Source organism: Equus caballus, chromosome 9, assembly GCF_041296265.1.
Source record: "Equus caballus isolate H_3958 breed thoroughbred chromosome 9, TB-T2T, whole genome shotgun sequence".
Lineage (NCBI taxonomy): Eukaryota > Metazoa > Chordata > Mammalia > Perissodactyla > Equidae > Equus > Equus caballus.
The window spans coordinates 10,057,011-10,076,758 of record NC_091692.1 but is presented as its reverse complement, the minus strand read 5'-3'; the positions used below and the strand labels follow the sequence as shown (position 1 = coordinate 10,076,758).

At 41.4% G+C, this 19,748-nt stretch overlaps 1 protein-coding gene and 1 long non-coding RNA gene across 6 annotated transcripts in view; both read right to left on the bottom strand.

Moving 5' to 3' along the window:
* Positions 1–4,727, bottom strand: part of LOC106780961 (uncharacterized) — a 32,196-nt gene extending 27,469 nt beyond the window's left edge. Inside the window, exons 1-2 of the long non-coding RNA XR_001377422.3 lie at positions 4,563–4,727; positions 3,111–3,261 (exon numbers count right to left, since the gene is read on the bottom strand). This is a non-coding gene — a long non-coding RNA (uncharacterized lncRNA). The remainder of the gene's footprint in view (positions 1–3,110; positions 3,262–4,562) is intronic.
* A 231-nt stretch (positions 4,728–4,958) lies between these two features.
* PEX2 (peroxisomal biogenesis factor 2) lies at positions 4,959–19,359 on the bottom strand. Of its 5 annotated transcripts, none has more exons than XM_005613046.4 (3): positions 19,131–19,359; positions 7,546–7,689; positions 4,959–6,227 (listed from the first exon to the last, which is right to left on the bottom strand). In XM_005613046.4, exon 3 carries the CDS (start codon positions 6,208–6,210, stop codon positions 5,293–5,295), a length of 918 nt encoding a protein of 305 aa, XP_005613103.2. In that variant the 5' UTR covers positions 6,211–6,227; positions 7,546–7,689; positions 19,131–19,359; the 3' UTR covers positions 4,959–5,292. The 5 variants fall into 5 exon arrangements, with proteins under 5 accessions (XP_005613103.2, XP_070077515.1, XP_070077514.1 ...); XM_070221414.1 differs by having other exon boundaries at positions 7,580–7,689; positions 19,131–19,269; XM_070221413.1 differs by lacking the exon at positions 19,131–19,359 and adding an exon at positions 18,816–18,998.
* Between the last annotated feature and the right edge of the window lie 389 nt (positions 19,360–19,748).

Sequence of the window (19,748 nt, the reverse complement as noted above, 5' to 3'; positions counted from 1 at the left end):
TATGTCTGTTAATAATTGCTTTACATATTTAGGTGTTCCTATGTTGGGTGCATAGATATTTACAAGTGTTATATCCTTTTGTTGTTTTGTTCCCTTTATCGTTATGTAGTCCCCTTCTTTGTCTCTTGTTACAGTATTTGTTTTAAAGTCTATTTTGTCTGATATAAATATTGCTACCCTAGCTCTCTTTTCTTTGCCATTTGCATGGAATATCTTTTTCCATCCCTTCACTTTCAGTTTATGAGTTATCTTTAGGTCTGAAGTGTGTCTCTTGTTCTCAGCATATATATGGTTCTTCTTTTTTTATCCACTCAGCCACCCTATGCCTTTTGATTGGAATATTTAGTCAACATTTTTAACATAGCTATTGATATAAGTATGTACTTATTGCCATTTTGTCACCATTTTCCTTGGTGTTTTAGTACTTTTTCTCTGTTACTTTCTTCTTCTCTAGTTCTCTTCCCTTGCGGTTTGATGGCTTTCTTTAGTATTATGTTTGGGTTCCTTTCTCTTGAGTTTTTTGTGTGTTTATTATAGGTTTCCGGCTTGTGATTACCATGAGGTTCATATAGAACGACCTTTGTGTATAGCAATCTATATTAAGTTGACGGCCTCTTTAGTTTGTTTCTAAAAGCACTACTCTTTTACTGCCATCCTTCCACTTTTTATGTTTTTATATCATATCTATCCTGTTTTGTGTGTGTTTTTATGTATCTGTTATCCTCTAATCAGTGAAATAGGTAATTTTAGCACTTTTTCTTTTGACCTTCATATTATCTTCATAGGTGGTTGATCTGCTATCTTTACAGTATTTTTGCCTTTACCAGTGACTTTATTGCCTTTTTTATTTTGATAATTTTCTTATTCCTATTTGTGGTCTTCTCTTTCCAACTTAAATAAGTCCCTTTAGCATTTCTTGTAAAACTGGTTTCCTGGTGATAAACTCCTTTAATTTTTGCTTCTCTGGGAAACTCTTGATCTCTCCTTCCATTCTGGATGATAACCTGCTGGGTAGAGTATTCTTGGCTGTACGTTTTTTCCTTTCAGCACTCTAAATAAGTCATGCCACTCTCTTCTAGCCTGTAAGGTTTCTGCTGAGAAGTCAGCTGACAGTCTTATGTGGTTTATTTTTTATGTCACTTGCCTTTCTCTTGCAGCTTTTAGGATTCTGTCTTTATATTTAATTTTGGACATTTTCATTAAAATGTGTCTTGCGTGGGCCTTTTTGGGTTTATTTTGTTTGGTGCTCTCTGTGCTTCCAATACCTGGATGTCTGTTTCCTTCCTTAGGTTAGGAAAGCTTTCAGCTATTACTTCTTCAAATAGATTCTCTGGCCCTTTGTCTCTCTCTTCTCCTTCTGGATCACCTATAATATGAATGTTAGTGCACTTGATGTTGTCCCTGAGGTCCCTCAAACTGTCCTCATTCTTTCCAGTTCTTTTTTCTTTTATTTGTTCAGCTTGGGTGATTTCTTCTAGTCTTTCGTCTAGCTTGCTGATCCATTCTTATATATCATCTACTTTGCTGTTGAATGCCTCTAGCGAATTTTTTATTTCCAGTATTGTATTCTTCACTTCTGATTGGTTCTTTTTTATATTTTCCAACTATTTGTTGATGTTCTCACTGAGTTCATCCATTCTTCTCCCAACATCAGTGAGCATCCCTATGACTTCTTGTTTTAACACTTTGTCAGAGTTTATTGTTGCTTATTTCTGTTTCATTTAGTTCTTTTTCTGGAGTTTTGTCCTGTTCCCTTACTTGGAATGTATTCCTTTGCCTCCTCATTTTGCTTCTTCCTCTGCACTTATATCTATGTATTAGGTGGGTCAGCTACATATTCTGATCTTGGAAAGGTGGCCTTATGTAAGAGATGCCTTATGAAGGCCAGCAGTGTGCTTCCCTCTTGTCACAAGTTCCAAATATTCTAAGGAGTGACCCCTGTATGGGCTACATGTGTCCTTATGTTGGGTCAGGGTTGCTCTTACTGCAGATGCCCAGGGAGGCCAGGCTGTCCCCCTGGCTGGGTGTTTGCAATTCTCAGCTGTGAGTGGCTGCTATGGACCCTTCAGTCACTTTATCAGCATAGGAAGCCCCAGTATAGTTGGCTGCAAGGCCTATTATCACACTCCTGTTGCAGTTTTTCTGTTAAGTGAGTTGGCCCCCAGTGTTGCTGGTTGCTAGGCTCAGGGGCTCACACTTGCTGTAGGCCTCCAGCCTGCAAAGCTGTTATCAGCTCTCTCAGGATTGCAGCTGATTAGGGCTGGTCACAAGCACAGAAGCACCCTGTTGTTTTAGGCTTTGGAATGTGGGGCTGATGCCCTATGTGGCTGTTTGAGAATCACGTGTCTTCTGCAGCTGACAAGTCCCACTGCCCACAGGGCCACACACATCATCAACACAGTGCCGCCTTGTGAGCGGGTCTGACCCCATGAAGTGGACCTAGTCACTTCACTGCAGAGGCCGCACATACTCTACCAATGCCCCACATACTCCATCCGTTCCTCATGCACGGCCTGCCATTCAGAGGCAGACCCACTCATTGGGCTGCAGATGATTAAGGCATTCAGTCTATGCATGCCCACAAGTTGCCCAAGGGCTTGCTGATGGGTAGGGTCAGTCCATAGGGCAGGCTGCCTGCCCTGGCTGAGCTGGATTAAATCAGTACTCTAGTGAGGGTGGGGGCAGACCCTGGGCTAACAAACCAGGGGAAGAATTCCAATGGCGTCTGCCGGGTTCTGTGTCAGCACACCTGTACCAGGTCACATTAACAGCTGCTGCCATTGTCTCAGTCCCTGGAGAGGTTTCATCTCTCACTGAGATGCAGCTAGCGCCTATCAGGTGAGTCTCTTTTCACCAAAGGTCTGTGCACCTTTCTTTTTGGTGATTTTAGCTTGCTTTCCAAAATGAGTGAATTTGGGCATGGGCTCTTTAAGAGCTGTTTTTTCCCCCTTATTTCTGATAGCTTTTCTGGGGGTATTCCCTGTTGTTGTTAATAGCCAGCAAAGCTAGACATTATAACACTCATTTTGGTTGTGCTGAGTCCAAAGGATGCTCATAGCAGTAATGCTCCCCTGCTTAGGTCTCCCACTCCTCCAGGGAAGGCTGTTTACCTCAGGATTGCTCCTGGCTGGCCACGAAGTGCCATGGCTGGTGAAGTGGCTTTTTTCTCTCCAGAAAGGAATTTCTGCCTCCTCCTCAGTCAGGACTGAGTTCTTATTTTCCCAGAAGGGTCACTCACAGCTGATGGATAGGTTCTTGAGGCTAAAATGGAAACATATCCTAGAGCTAAATGACCCAATTATCCTCAACCTTGAGCCCTGAGGCTGCTGGGAGTGGGAACAGGAGCACAAGTGTTAAAGCAAGTCTCCCGGCAGCGCACAGGGAGGCAGGACGGAAGTCTGGGGCTGTCACAGTAACATGGCCAGCAGGCCTGGGTCTCTGCAGCAAGGGGGGCTCTTTGAGGCAGCACTTGAGTGTACAAGTCAGTCATAAACCCACTGACTAGAAGTTGAACACTACCTGTCATCTTTACAAGCAAGAAAAACAAAAAAAGGGGAACTATAAAGAAAACCAATGGAAAGACAGTATTAGATGTGGGACACACTACGAGGACCACCTCGCTCCTCCTTCAAGAATGGACTTGTTGCCCAGCTGTGGAGAACAGGGTCAGCAGGCTGCCTCCAGCTTTCAGCTCCTTCAGGGTTGGCCTCAGGAGCAGAGAGCTGCCGTGCCTGAGGTCATGCCCTTTCCAGATCAGCTCACATCCCGTGACTGACAGGTGTAGGTAGAAAGGCTTGACTACTTTGGCCCAATCCAGGACACTGACAGACAAGACTAGCTCCAGAGCTCTCTCCAAGTGGGCCGAGGCCATCAGGCCTGCATTACAGTTTTATTTCTTTTGCCCACTCCTACTTTGCCATTTCCTTTCACAGGTGTGGATCCCTAATGGGTATCTTGCACTCAAACCCCTTTCAACATCTGCTTCTGCAGAACCCAATCTGTGAGTCAGGTTTAGTCCTTTGGCTAACACAATGTCTCTACTGGTACATTGGAACTAAGAGGTGGGCTCTGGTTATCCAGTGATGAGCAAAACTGTCATAGTCTCTGACCTCATGGGGGTTATCGTTTAGTGGGAGTGGCAGACATTAAATAAAAATGAAAAATTTTAAAAAACATATATTGTACTAAGTGCCAGTAGGATCTGTGGGAAAAAAATAAAACTACTATAATATTGACAACTCTGTTAGTTAGCATATATGTAAAGTACTGCGTTTTTGTGTTAAAATTAGACAATATGGGCACTTCTCAGAATTCACTATCTACACAATATAACAAAATTGCTGGTACAACAAAATCTCATTGACCTTATTTATTTAATCTTTTAAATTTCAATTAGCAATCTAAGACAACCATTCAGTTACCTATTAACGCGCTTACCAAATGAGCTTACTGGTAAAATGAAGGACTGCATGGAGACTTTGGGTATGAAGAAGGTAAATGCAGACTCGAGTAGGGATCTACTGTTTTTACCCGTTCAGCATCCCACATTCCCATAGCAGTACCTCAGTTTCCTGTGGTGAATGGCCTTCTCTCCTCCCTGAGGTTCATGTGGTATACATAAGGGAGTCACCCACATTTAGGCAACTGGAAGCAGTATTTTTCCATGCTGGTTCAGGAATGTGCACATAATCCCAGGCAGACCAATGACAGCCAGCTCCTGGACTTTGCTGCAAAAATCAGGCAAGAAGCTCTCATTCTAGTGAGATCAGAAAGCTGGTAGAACATGTCTTGAGCTTCGGGCGGCCATCATTTTGCCTGAGAATGAGGCTGACCAAACCCCTTAAAAATTGGCTTCAGAGAAAAGCCACAACTGGGCCAGCAAATCTTAATGCTGTTATCTGATGTTACCTGCCTATAAAGTTAGAATGCCTTCTCTGAAAATAAATGCACACTCTCCCTAGAGTCTCCAAATTCTTTTATTTTTAGAGTCCAACCTCTTTCCAGGAAGTAGCAAAATGAAGGAGCACTCATGGTAGCCATCTGACAAGAACTGTCCATTATTCTTGACAATCCAAAGTGAAGGCAATGATATTTTTAAAAAATAAAACATTATTGTTTACATAATATTTTTAGAAGCATGTGGTTTCCAGTGATTAGAATTTAGTCATGCCTGGAAAGGAACAGAAGCCCGTGGCTGAGAAGCACACACCCTCCTGAGAAGACACTTAAACGTATACTTGGGATGACTAATAAACATAACACAGTTTTCCTCAGAGGAAACAAGTTTAGTTTCTAAAGAGCATTCACTTCTGACATCTCGATTCCTGACTTCAGTGGCTGCAGACTGTGTACCTCTGTGCCACACTTAGGACACGTGAAGTACATGTCATATAAGAAACTACTCTTCACGCAGTAGTAACAGAAGATGTGCTCACACCCTATGGTGTGAGGCATGGTGGGCCACTCTCCACACAGAGAACACTGTCTGCCGCTGGTGGCTAACGTACTGTCACCATTAGGAGCACCAGTGAGAGGGATACACCACGAAGATAACTTGGCCTTCAACTTTTGGATATTGATGAGCGGTAAGAGAAAAATCAGGAACTCGGCAAAACCATGCCACAGAAGTTCCCTATTCATATACTCAAAGCCGACTTCACGTATGTTTTGGGGCTTGCAAAATACAGAACGAATGCCTAGCAGACGTTCCGTCAAAGTTGCAAACTTGCCCCTCTGAAGGAAAATCAAGAAATTAATCAACCCACCTAATTTCAAAATTCCAACCACAAAATTCACACACTGCTTGGCTTTCCTGAATGAGGCTAAATGAGGGTTTCGAAACAAGTCATAGCATCGTTCTTCTAGCCACTTCCCACCAATCGTACAGACAGCATACCAGAGCTTTTGATTCCGACTAGGTGGCTGATATCTCGGGTTCGGGGAAAAATCGTTTTTGTACTGAATATTCAAAACTGACTGTCCCACAGTGGCATTTTTGGAGTAGATGGTGAATCTCCACAAGAAAAGCCACAGGAATGCTTTCACCTCCGGTTCGAAGCGGGCTAACAGGCCGGGCTTGAATCCGTGAAAGCACTGAGTGAACTGGGACCACACGAGCTGCTCCAGAGCCTTGTTGAGTTCAAGCGCATCCAACTGACTGATTCTTAGCACCCTGCTGGTCCTCTTCGTCCCCTCCTCTCTGGAAGCCATGCCTTCCCGGAAGGTCTCTAGGAAAAAGTAGAATTAAGAGGCATCATCTAACAGTTGTACTGTCTGCTCGGCTTACACTTGGAAAACTCTGATACACAAATGACACAGGACACAGAGAAGATGGCCTTTCAGCAGTGTCAAATGGCACAGTGAATAGTCACTTGTTACTTGAAATTCTTTCTCTATCTTCTGTCTCTCTCCTCCCTTACATCTTTCTTTTCTTTCCTATCCTTTGTTGGCCCTCCTCAACAAAAGAAGAACAGATTTTAGTAAGTTGCACCCTATTTTCACAAATGTACCTCTAAGTAATCCTTCCTGGTGAGATATTTTAGCGGGAGATGTAAAATCTTGAAGCTAAGAGTGATAAGGCTGAATAATCACATGACTAATGGAGAAATATTCGAACTTGATAAATACGATGAACTATGTGGAACATCGCAATGGATGGTAAGTCGGGCCCTCAGTTTAATTTCCAGCACTTCTACTGACTGCAAAGGTATATTTTCAACAAGTCATTTAATCTTTCTCAAATACATTTTATATCTGGAAATGAAGTTAGGAGAACAAAATACTAGCACAAAGCAACATGAATGTAGAAATGTCATTATTAAGGTACTAGAAAGGTACACATCATAGTTTTCTAAGACAAGAAAACTCGGATGTAAAAATATATAATTAGATAATTTCATAAATGCACTAAGGAAACAAATAGGTGCTAAAGGGACAAAAACCTTTTAAAATGAAATAGAAAAAGCTGATTAATGGTTAGGTAGGTATGACTGACTCGTGCAAAATGCATTTATTAAATGCCTATTATATGCAGGCCAATGTGATGAAAACACCCAGTGGCTGCTGTTGTCGGGTATATAGACCAGCTTAGATGGTTTACATCTTACTAATGGACTGGCAAATCTAGGATGCAGGAACAGAAAGGACACGGAGTGACAGAGGGAGGGGGAGGGACCTGCTGAAGCTCAGTGCCACCTCAGTGTGGCAGCTGTGATCCCAACAAGTCATTTCACCTAATCTCGGCCTTGGTTTCTTCACTCACAAAACTAAGGGCTGGAGACAAAATGGACTCTAAAATCTTTTCAAATTCTGCTATTTTATGATTTTTACTAAGAAGATGTTAAATATAATTTGTTAGAAGTTAAAAGGACTGAAAAATGCATTCTAAAATAAAATTGTACTTGAAATTGGGATGACCTAGATAACGTGGCAGAAGACGACACGCTCAACAAGCTCAAGTGGAAGAAATAAAAACGACTATTAAATAACAGGTTGTTTAGTGCTCTTTTCCTCTCACAGCAGACACATGACAGAAATGCTTCTCACCCACACACGCCCACTGCCTTCTGGGGAATGTCACCTTTTCCCCTTTCCCGTGGCTCCCTCAAGCCTTGCCAGCCTTTAGCGATGGCAGTGGGGATTTCTGCTGCAAGTTCTTCTGTGAAATCCTTGCCTCAGACCAGCCAGGAGCTACAGGAAAGAAAGGAGGGGGTGAGGACAGAGTTCCCTTTTCCCTCTCTCCAAATCTAATCAGTCCCCAAGGTCTGTTCTTTGTCCAAAATATTTTTCTAACCCATTCATTACTCTATCATCCCCCTTTCAAGCCTTTTCCTCACTTCAGGCTGCTCTCATCTCTCCCCTGGATTACATCTAACGGGTCTATCTTACCTCTTGCCTCCTTCAGTGCATTTCCCACACTGCAATCCTTTCAAAACACAAGCTTCTTCACACCTACCCACAGCTTGCTTTTATTCCTAATGCTTTGGCCTCTAGTCATAAAGCGCCCCCTTCTCCAGTTCACTGGTGGACATCTGCTGTGTGTTCTCTCCACCTGGAACAGTCTGCTCTCATTCTTTAACTGAAAAACCTCATACTAAACTTTTTTTTTTTTAAAGATTGGCACCTGAGCTAACAACTGTTGCCAATCTTTTTTTTTTTTTTGGCTTTTTCTCCCCAAATCCCCCCAGTACACAGTTGTATATTTTAGTTGTGGGCCCTTCTAGTTGTGGCATGTGGGACACCGCCTGAGCATGGCCTGATGAGTGATGCCATATCCATGCCCAGGATCTGAACCTGCGAAACCCTGAGCTGCCAAAGCAGAGCGTGTGAACTTATCCACTCAGCCACGGGGCCAGCCCTCATACTAAATCTTTAAGTACTGGCTTAGGCATCGCTTCCTCCTGACTCTCCATAATTGAGTTAGCTGCCTCTTCTAGCTATTCCTTAGCACTCTGTTCTTCCCCTTTCCTGGCCTCTATGTACTTGGTCTACTTAAACGCTAAGATCAGGAAGGCAGTGATCTAAACAAGACAGGTAGATCTTGTCCAAAACTTTCAACCTTCTTTGTAACAAAATAATCTTATTCTTACAGTTTTCCTACTCCAGCTACGACGGCATTTCATTGGTTATGTTCACTGATATCACATAAACCTTCGGGCTTTTGATATTTCCACGCTGTGCTCTTCAACACCACAGTTCTGCAGTCTCACTGCTCTAGTCTAGTGGTTTTCAAACTTGAGTGTCCTCCACCATCTCCTGGAGGACCTGTTAGACTGCAGTGTCTCAGTTCTAGAGATTCTGATTCAATAGGCTTGGAATGGGAGCCGAGAATCTGCATTCGTAACAAGTTCCCTGGTAATGTTGAGAACTACTGGGCTAGAACATTTCAAAGCAAAACTCATGGTCTTTTTGGTCTATCTATTACCCAAACAGCTCAACACTGTGTGCCAGCCCTGCCACTCATTTCTGGTTAGTTCTCATCCCTGTATCTAGAGGCTGTTACAAATCTTGCACTGACTCAGGCCTTCCCTCTTCCATTAAGGAGTCCTTGTGAGTTTAGAGACCGTTCATGGAGTCCACAAACTTTATGAGCATCCGTACATCCCAGCCCTGCTAGGTGCGTGGGATGCAGAGACAAAGACTAGTCCTGACTCTCACTTAAGGATCCCAACCAAAGTCTGCAAGGGAGGTAGGCAGGGACAGGGATGACTAGGCCAATAAGAGGTAGATGGTATCACAGGATCTCGAAGACAATATATAAAATTTCCAAACTACTTCAATAGGAAAAGAATTCCAAAATTCACACAAAAAAATCATCAATGAATAAGATTATTTTTCTCATTTTTTCTGCAGTTTACAAATTTTCTCTAATTAACAAAACCTCCCCCAAAACATTATTTTTAAAACCTCATAAACAAGCCAAAATCTACAAAATTATTTGCCCACACTCACCAAATCACCTTTTTTTTTACCACACTATTATCCCTGGGGTAGAGTACAAACTTCTCAGACCTAACCTAGCCTGACTCTGTCTCCCTCTCTGTAACTGGATAACCCATTATTCGCCAGTAGGCCTCTAATCCCAGACAATCCTTCACTTCTGCCTCTATGCCTTTTCTCAGGTACCTAAAACACTTACTTTCCCTACCAACTAGGCCCACTGCCCTCAACTATCTGCCCTTCATATTCCACTCTATTTCAACATTCTCCATGAAATCTTCATAACTATCCCCAACTGCCATTACAAGCATCTTTAACTCTGACAGCAACTGTCTGTGCCACCCACTTGCGCCCTCCAACATTTGTACTGTGATTTCAGTCATGTGAATACATCTCTTTCCCTAACTTTTCTGTAAACTAGTTACAGAAAAGTGCCTTATACTTATTTCTCAAAGCACCTGCCACCTACAAAGTGACCTGCCTCAGTTTCCCTCATACAAAATTCTACAATCATTCATAAGAATATGGTATATGGAACACTTCTACTGTAACAGTGTCTACAACTCTGCATCTTCCCCAGATTTCATATTCTGTGGCCGGCAAGATAAAGGAAGCTCTCTTACTGCCAAAGTACTGTTGCAAAGCTCTGACTGTACGCGACATCAATATTAAGTCCAACACTACGAGTTTCTTCTCTTTGCCCCTCCCCACTCCCAATATTGGACTGGATGGATGTTTCTTTTATTCAGTTGAGTATCAGATGAAATATATGGCTTGTGTTGGAGGGCCAGTTGTGCCAATTTATGTATCTTTAAATACTCGGGTCACATTCAGCTCCAGATTGTGGCTGATGAATATCTTATTACTCTTACAGAATCTACCACAAAGATGCGTTTGTAGAAGCTGCCCAATGAAACGTTTGTTGACTCTATAAGCAATGGAATGAGTAGTTTGGCGGCTAATCAATGTACTGACTGAATATTTTGAGAGCATCTACATGAACGGGATGGTGAGGGAAGCTCTCTCTTCCTCAGGTTCCTTACTTACATTGAGTGAGAAACCAGTCAGAGGGAGTGATTTTCCAGAGGAATCATCTATTTCAAACGCCTCGTTTCTGGAGGAATCATACTTAAGAACATTCAGTCAAGAGAGGAATTTTTAATAGCTGCCAGAAAAGGAGACTTAGCACGTTCTCTAACCAATCCAGTATTTAACAATCCTTATTATCAAAAAATTCTTTCTTATCCCTTCTGTTATAGTTTAACATTTTTGTCTTTCCTCTTGTTCTCCCCAGGCCTGGCCTCAGTGTAGATTAGGAACAGCTGGGCCCGATTGCCTCCCTATGTAACACTCTTTACTACACTAAAAGACTGTTATTAAACTCTTCAGCCTTTACTCTTCCAGATGAATAATTTGTCCCTCTATTTTTTGTTTTAGGTTTTATTTTCCAACATTTTACTAATTTTGTGACTTCTTTTAGTCATAAGCAGAGCAGACACTGTCCATTACACACCCTAGTTCGTTAAAGTGGAATACCCCTCCTATGGTCTACCTTCCTACTTAGGCACTGCCATAGAGTGGAAAAAGCAGATTTAAAATCAATCAGCCCTGGGCTCAAGTTCCAGCTTTGTCACTTACTTGCTATGTGATCTTAAAAATGTCATTAGCCTCAGATTCTACAAAAAGTTGAAAATAACAGCTACTTCACAAAGTTGTTGAGATTAAACCAGATTATGTTATGAAAGTGGTTTGGAAACTGGAAAGCAGTATTATTATTATATTGTTGCTGCTTTGGCTAGGGATGGGCACGAGAAGAAAAAGACTGCTGGCTGATTTTGGCAAATCTCATTTCAAAAGACTGAAATCTCCATTATTACTTATACTAATGCCTCAATGAACCTGTGGCAAAAGAATTTTTTTCCAGGAAATACTGACTACACCATTAAAATATAATTGTGGCAGTTAAACAGTAAACATGATATCACCATTATGTGTGCATGCATGGGGGCCAGGCGGGAAGGGCAGAGACATGGTTCAGTGGAAGTCATCATACTCTTAACCTGCATCTCATCTGAAAGGAGACGATGGAGTGGGGATGGGTTGAGCACGACCTGCTCCCTTGGTTACTTAACCCCCATCGACATGGTTGGGCCTTTTATCTGGAAGCAAAGAAACCTCAGGAACGCACAGTGATAATATCTGACTCTAGGCTGCTTCACTGAACAGGGCACGGTACAGACAGGCCAAGACGAGCATCTCACCTTGGTTCTTTACCAACACACTACATTCAGTTCCTTCTCCTTTCCCCTTCTCCCATTCTGGCAGGTAGTTATTCTAGAATGCTGGCTTTAGAGAAGGGCAGTGCCCAAGAGTGGAAGAAACTGATGAAATCGAAATAACCTGAAGTTCAATTAACCGGATAATGGAACTTCTTCCCCTCCACTGCTGTACAATAACATCTGCCCCAAATAAGCAGAGTATAGAGAAAACACCATAAATGCCTTTAAAGGACATATTCTCTAATATAACATAAGAAGCTTGTGTTTTAATGAATTCTAATTCTCTGACAAATGGCAACTCAATTTAACCAATATTTATTGAGTGCCTACCAAATGCCAGGCATTCTCTGGGTACCAGGGATTCAATCCAAATACTTAAGCCTCAGTTAACTTTCTTTTATTCAAGCATTTTTAAAGAAAAAGGATGCTACTATAATCAGGACCAGTCATTGATCTCTGAAGCAAAGAATGGATCTCAAAATGTGAAAAGACTATAAAGGATCACAAAACTCCTCAGGGAGAAAAAGAGAAAAATGGCATTGAAGGCAAAGGAACAGACTGTGCGAATCCCAGAAATGCGCAAGCCATAGTCTTTCCGGGAGATATGGGGACGGATGCCAACACGAGCTGCGTCCTTGATTATCTAATTCCCATCAAAGTGGTTGTGCTTTTTATCTGGAGCAAAGAAACAAGTCATCTGCTAGACTAGAGTAGAACGTGTTGGCAGGAGAGACTGGTTGAAGAGTCAACCTACTGTAAAAAGACCCGGCTTTAAGGAAACTGCACTGATTTTTTAGGAATGAATAATCACTAAATAGAAAAGACATAAAAGGACATACATTTTAAAAGATTAATCTGATGGCAGAGTTCAATAAGACTGAAGAAAAGAAAAACTCCAGTTCAAGGAGACCCAGTTACAGGACTCCTGAGACAATTTAAGGGCCTTAACTAAGGTGCTAATAACTTCCTGAAAAAGTCAAAGTAATTTAACTTGCTTCATTGAGAACTATGAAAATTAAAAAGAAGATTATGGTGTCCTCACATTTTCAAATCAAAAATCCCCAACTCTTTTGGTAAACCAGTACTTTCCCGACTCTTACATTGATTGCCATCCACGCTCAACTATTGGCCACTCTATTTCTACTTTACTTTCAAGAATTTAAGTAAGTTTTAACAATCCTCATATCATTGCTTCTTGTAGGTTAGTATCCAGTTTCACAAAAGTAGGCTCAAACTTGAATAGTTAAAAGAAAATACAAGCTAATGTTTTTTTAAAAGTTGGGATTGTTTTGAATTGAAACAAACACCATCAGATTCAATTCAAATTGATTTTTCTAGAATGCCAAAAATAGGCAACCCTTTTTTCTATTCTGCCGTGAAATCTCATTCTTTTAATACACAATCCTATTACCCTCTTCCTCTCCACTCCCCAAACTATAGAGTACTACTTTAAGATTCTAAAAGACTGAGCCAGGAGGAAACCATTTATGGCCATGCAAAGAGACTTATAAAAATAATTAAGTAGAAGTACAATTGGCAGTAAATAATATTAGCGTTTACCAAAAGATACTACTAAGTTAAGACTATAAGAAAAAGATATTTAAGGCAAAATCAAGACCGGATAAAAAGTAGAGCATCTACTAGGGTTAGTGTGATTAACTTGTCACATAAATATGTTTAAGACAAAATGATCTAGCACTAAAAACAACTAAAAAGGTCTCCTGCTGACATTTTATCACTAGACATGTCACACTGCTTTTCTTTCACAGAAAAAAAAAAAAACCTGAAAATTCGTTGAGTAAGAGCAGCCATACATAACCTTATCCCTTAAATAACTCACGGCTTTCCTCTTATGCTTTTCATCCTCCCAAATAAAACTTTGTCATCTATATCACATTCCAAAACTAAAACAAATGACTGGATCTCACTAAAGAGGGAAGGATCTTTCAGGACGTACTCAGAGCTTTTATTGAGTATAGTACAAATTATGAATGAATATATTTTATTTAAAAACATGTTATTGACAGAAATCTATCAATAATAATGTGGGTATTGTCAAGGGCCTGTCAATATTAATGTAATTATGATTAAAGGAATAACATGGATTTTTAGCTATAATACCAAGTAACATCTCCTACATTGCTGCTATCAATATACACATTATTATTGACCTGCTCCGAGACTCTCCATACGAGATGTATTACCATTAGGCATATTTGTCAATGCATGCTGCCCACAAAATTTTTACATTTAAATTTACAGTCCTGTAAACTTTGTCAGCAGAAACATGTGATTCCCCAGTAATCTCTAAGGTAGCAAACCCCTCCATGCAGCCCCTGCCAGGCTGTCCTTTTCTAGATCGATAATAATCAACCAATTTTTAGTACGACCATGTTGCTGCCACACTATCCTAAAGCTTCTAGCAATCAAAATGGACGAGCCCATATATTCATTTTTTTCCTTTTAGGTTTTTAAAAAATTTAAACCAACATTTCATATCATGAGGTGATGTGGATAAAGTTCTATAACTGGAGATCTTAAGCTTTGAACCTACACCCTACTATTTTATTTCCTTTGTGTAGTCAGATAGATTTACTGTCCATTGTATTGAAATCAATACTAATAAATGGGACATGCATCAAAGAGGGATTTAACAGGACACTGATTCCCAGAACACATTTCTAACACGAGCAAAAGTGAAAAAGCTATGGCTGAGACCCATTAGAACACTGTGACCTCTGGCACTGTGAACAGACCTAGAAATCAGACTGTAAGTTCAAATCCCACTTCTGCCACAGACTTGTTAAGTGATTTGTCATTAGTCTATTGTTCCTCTGTTTCATCAAATATAAACTAAGTTTCAATAGCTTATAGATGTCTGATGTTATAACTCCCAATAGTGCTCATTTGAATATAGACAAAACATACGGAATTTTAAAATTCTGTTCTGGACACTAGACCTGTAAATTACTCTTTTTAAAAAAAAAATTACTCTTAATTTAAATGCCATCCTCATCAAATCCAAACAGAATTTTTCTTTCTGGGGGTGGTAGTGGGTACACAAAAATGTTTCCAAAGTATATCCTAAGGATAAACTTCAAAATAGCATAAATTTCTCAAAAAGATGAACAATGGTAAGTAACTTGCCTTAGCAGAGGGGAAATACTTTTACTTCGGAGAGAAGAGGGAACTCAACTCAAATACTACAATCTTTAAGACTATATCTAGTGTTACACAGTTGAGCACTTTACCCATTGCTTTTACAGAATATTTATTCAAGCATCTAAAACTAATGTAAAAATACCTTTTTTTAAACCTTAAAACAGAATTTCCAATACCTTGGCCTAGCTTCACAAATACATTTTTAAGAGAACAGCATGGCACTCATAATCTTCTCTTTCAGAAAGCTGATACTTCTGAGTCTTTAAGAAGGAAAGCACATTGTGAAAATAAGGAGCAGATGTTTGAGCAAATATAGAGGGAAGGAGAGTTAAACTGGTTCTGATTACTTCTGTATTCTAGACAAGACTGTGTGACTCTGGACAAGTCATTCTGCCACACTATATTCTTCAGTAGTTAAAAAATTAAAGGAAAAAAAGAGCAACTGTAAAAAGTCTAGAATCCTTACAGGAACTGTTTTAGGAAACCTTGGAAGAGGAAGAAAAAAATAAAAGAACAGCCATTTCCAACTGCAGAAATGGTAATGTTCAACATGAGTTTGGAAAAGGCTAAAGAAAGTGGAAATATCAGAACAGAAAACGTGAGACAGACAAGCAATACTCGTGGAAAAACGCAGAAAAGCATTCCAGTAGACAATCTCAACCAACTTGTGAGTTACATCTGTAGTAAACTCATACCATTTACCGGCTACTGAGTGCTAACAAGCAACTACCATAGTTAAGTGCCCTCTGCAAAATTAAATATTCAATCATTTAATCCTTACAATATTAAGAAAGAGGTTCTTTTATTATTTCTGTTTTACAACAAGGAAACCGAGGCTCAGAGAGATTAGCTGCCTTGTGCAAACTCGCACAGCCAGAAGTGGCAGAGCCATGCTCTGAACCAGTGTCCTATAGTGACAGGGTGGGGACGGGCCTAAAAGATGGACATAAACTTCAGGATGGCACAACAGGACATGCAGATGGGGCTATTCTAAGGGGCTGAGTATAAGAGATTAAGAGCACAGCTATGAACCACAGCAAAAACTCCATCCCAATGATGAACCCAAAAAAGAGCCACATGAAACATACGAAGCAACTAGGTCTTTAAGTACTCTATAAATTTAGAAAATGGCTTTAGGATTTAATTGCCTAAGAAGAGAATTCTGAGGACTTGAAAATGACTGGAACACACTTTTAATTGCACATTTTATGGCACTCGAGAGAATGTGGAAATATCCACAGAGGAACAGAGGTATTAGTGTGGAAAAGCAGGCAGTACGACGTGAGACATATTCTCCGTGAGGCACTATATGTTTTCTTTACATTCTTCATCTCAGTTAACCTTCATAACACAGTAAATATGATCAAGTCCATTTTAAGAAGACAAAAATTAAGGCTTGTGATTAACAACCTGTTTAAGGTCAAGCTGGCAAAGAGTGGATTTCTGGTAAACACTAGAGAAATTGTGGAACACTCGAAAGGAAGTTAGTAGTATGGTTATTTGGTAAGCTCGGATCAAATTCAATCCTGCAGAGCTCAAAGTAAATTTTTTTCCCTCAAGATCATTCATACGACCAGACTGGCAGTCAAGCTCTCAGGACTGTGGATGGGGAAAGAAGTTAAAGGAACGTGGTCAAGTTTCCACGTTGCCTGGGATGCATCTCATCCACATTCTGTACACGTGGGCAGAGAACCATTCAAATAGACAGAATGTCAAATCTGAACAAAGGGAAGAAGTGGGTGAAAAAGTGAGGTGTGAACTTAACTATTAGGAACACACACTAGTATATGCAAAGTAGAGCAATGCCAACTCACCTGACACCAGAAGGGAACGGTTATGCATAATCAAAACAGAATTACTCTAGAGAGCTTGGGTTTTGTGTTTTAATAGTAGGAAGAAAGAAAAGGCAACTTGGATAAAATTTTATCTCACTGTATGACATGCAGGTAAGGGACAGCTCTGATAAAAAGAAAACATATTAAATAGAATAAAAAGCAATACAGAAAAGGGCATTTTGATTGCATAGATGGGAAAAGGCTGGGAACAAGCTGATCAACAGCCCACAATGGGAAGGACAGAAGGTTCGAGACATCCTCTTCCCCGCCTCCACTTGCACATACAGAAATCACAGCGCTGGCATCGGCAGTGCCAGAATCACAGACACGGGGCCAATGGAGCAGTTCCGGCTTTTTCTCTTGAGATTTCTTCCACATTCCAAAGGAACTGAAGAGGAACATGGAATGTTTAGAAACTGCTGTCATTTCACAGTAAAGATATAAAGGGAACATTCAATTTGCTCCTAGGTTGTCCAACCTAGATAATCAAGGGAGAAAAAAAAGGAACGAGTGATTCCAAGCAGAACTTTTGTGTGGAAATAAAGATTGTGCATGTGGCCTGTTTTCCTTGTGCTATAAGAATCTGAGCACAGTGGAGTGCAAGAGGAAAGAAAATCTTAAAATTCTGTCACACTGTCAGTAAAACATGGGGCTAGGACTCAGAACTTTACTAGAAATTTGATGTTGGGCAAGACTGCTGACATCTTTAAGGTTCAGCTACCAAATAAGTAAAATGGAAAATACTTGCCCTCCCTATTGCAAAGATTATTACGAACTTCAAATATAAGCAAAAATTCTACGGCTAAAAGGGTAGGGAGAAAAGAGAATACGAAGAATTATGATTCTGATCATAAAGAAGTAAACTTGAAATTTGTATTTATTAAACAAATGAGATTGAAGATAGACATGTTTGTGGCTTTTAGTAATGAATTTGCTGTGAACATATACCGTTTATTTTTTAAAAAATAAATGCATGTTGAATACAAATGAATAATTATCCTAAGAAACAGAACTTTAATGCTATAATGAAACAGATCATCTAGTCTAAGTTACAGATTTAATTTTAACAAGAACCCTGTTTTTCAAGCAGAACACACAAAATAGCTGCTCTTGTGAAATACTACTCCGGGTCTGTGTGCTTCGTCTCTCCCCTGCGTGGCTCCAGGAAATTTCTACATGAGCTCTTCTGTGGAACAGTTTTAAAACCCTAATTTCTAAAAATGAAGAAAATAAGGCCGAGAGGTAGAAGTGGTCAGAGGAAAACCCGTCAGGACTAGAACTCAATTCTCTTGACTTAGTCTAGCCTTCTCTTTTACTATGTCCTGTTGCTTCTATGTCCTTTCCTTTTTTTTTTAAGAAAAAAAAAATGAGGGGCTCTCTTTTTGACTTTGTCAATAATTCCACACTCTCTCACTCCTTTCAAGTCTCTTCTGGCTCAAGATCATTCAACTCTAATCTTTTTGGACACAAGTAACTGATAATATGGGCAAGATCAGAGAGAAGATAAGTGGGAAAGAAACACAAAAAGTCAGCCGTCCCAAGATTATTCTGTTCAAATTTAACTAAAGGTAACACATTAGGGAAAGGTGTTTCGACTACAAATTGGGATGCGATGGAGCCCCACTCTCCCTGTAATTGCATGAAATTGTCAAGGGAAGAAATTTTCAAGGGGCATCCCAGAATCCCACAACATGACAGGCATGAAGGTTTAACAACTTCCGTCTCATTTTGTGAAAACCTCTTTCACTAAATGTTCTATTTCTGGAAAACAGACTCCAAAGAAATAAGTAAACAACGACTTTTAATTTAAGGCCCCAGAATAAAAATGCTAATGGTTCTCACATCCTCATGCTCCTTATCAGAAATCAGTGTCAAATATAACAAACTGATCGCAAGGAATTTTATAAGAAAATTCTCAACAGCTCTTGCTCCCCAAGAAAATTAAAACTGCTTTTTAAGTTCACAGGCTTTCAAAAATGTTGGAAACTTAAGCACACGCAGTTTTTCTGGTGCCAAATATAACACAACACGAACGCTCAGATAGCAAGTAAGGTCTGGATCCTGCAGAATTCTTAAGCCGTTCGCAAGAGGTAAATCTCACCGGCGCCCAGTTCGAGGAGGAGATTTCGGAGTTTGTGTCTAGAACGTCACCTCGTGAAATGCAAAGGAGCTCGAGCCTAGCTCGTGTTTCTTTTTCTCTTTCTAACGGTGCGATCCTAAGACTACTTTTAGGAGTTTCGCTTGGCTTCATCGCCTTTCCCCAAATCAGACTTGCATTTGCCTCCTGCAGGAAGACAGAAGCCAATAAACAGGGAAACTCAAGCAAAGGGCGACGATTACAAGGTCGTGAAACTGCACGCGCGCCCAGGGGTACCCGGGGCCTCCGCTCTACGCTCGGCTCTCGGCCGACACTGACCTTCGGAGTCTGCGGAACGCCCCCGCTCCACGCAACTTTTTCTGAAACATTATCTGGGAAGCTCGGCTTTTCTTGGCCGAACCTGGACTCCCCAGACTTCCGGAACTCGCAGCTTCCGGAGCGACGCAGGACCCGGAAGTGTCAAAAAGAAGAGGAGGAATTAAACCCACGAGAACTACGCTTCAGCGCGCGGCGGAAGGCCCGGGAGGGCGCAGCCACCGCGAACGCCGACGAGCCGAAGGGCCGAAAGGCCGAGGAGCCGAGGAGCCGAAGAGCCGAGGAGCCGAGGAGCCGAGGAGGACTCCGCACGCGGTGATTGGTCGGCTGGCCGTTGGGGGACAGCCGTATCTGATTGGCAGGAGAGTCGGGAACCCGTCCGCCGGGTCGCGCGCGGCGCGTGAAGAGGCCGCGGGGTCAGGAGCCGCGGGGAAGCCGGGCTCCCCAGGGGCAGGGCTTTCCCCGCCTTGGCCGCCGGACCAGCGCCGCCGGGTGGCGGCCGGGCGCCGCCGCGCTTCGGGCCTCCGCGCTCGCCCTGGGCGAGGGCCGGCTGCTGGACGGCCCGTGGAGCGGGGTGGGGAGCCCTGGGGTGGGCGGCCGCGGGCCCGGGGCCGTTGAGCC

Excerpts from the sequence above, each read along its gene's own strand:
- PEX2 (XM_005613046.4), bottom strand. The coding sequence starts at position 6,210 with ATGGCTTCCAGAGAGGAGGGGACGAAGAGGACCAGCAGGGTGCTAAGA.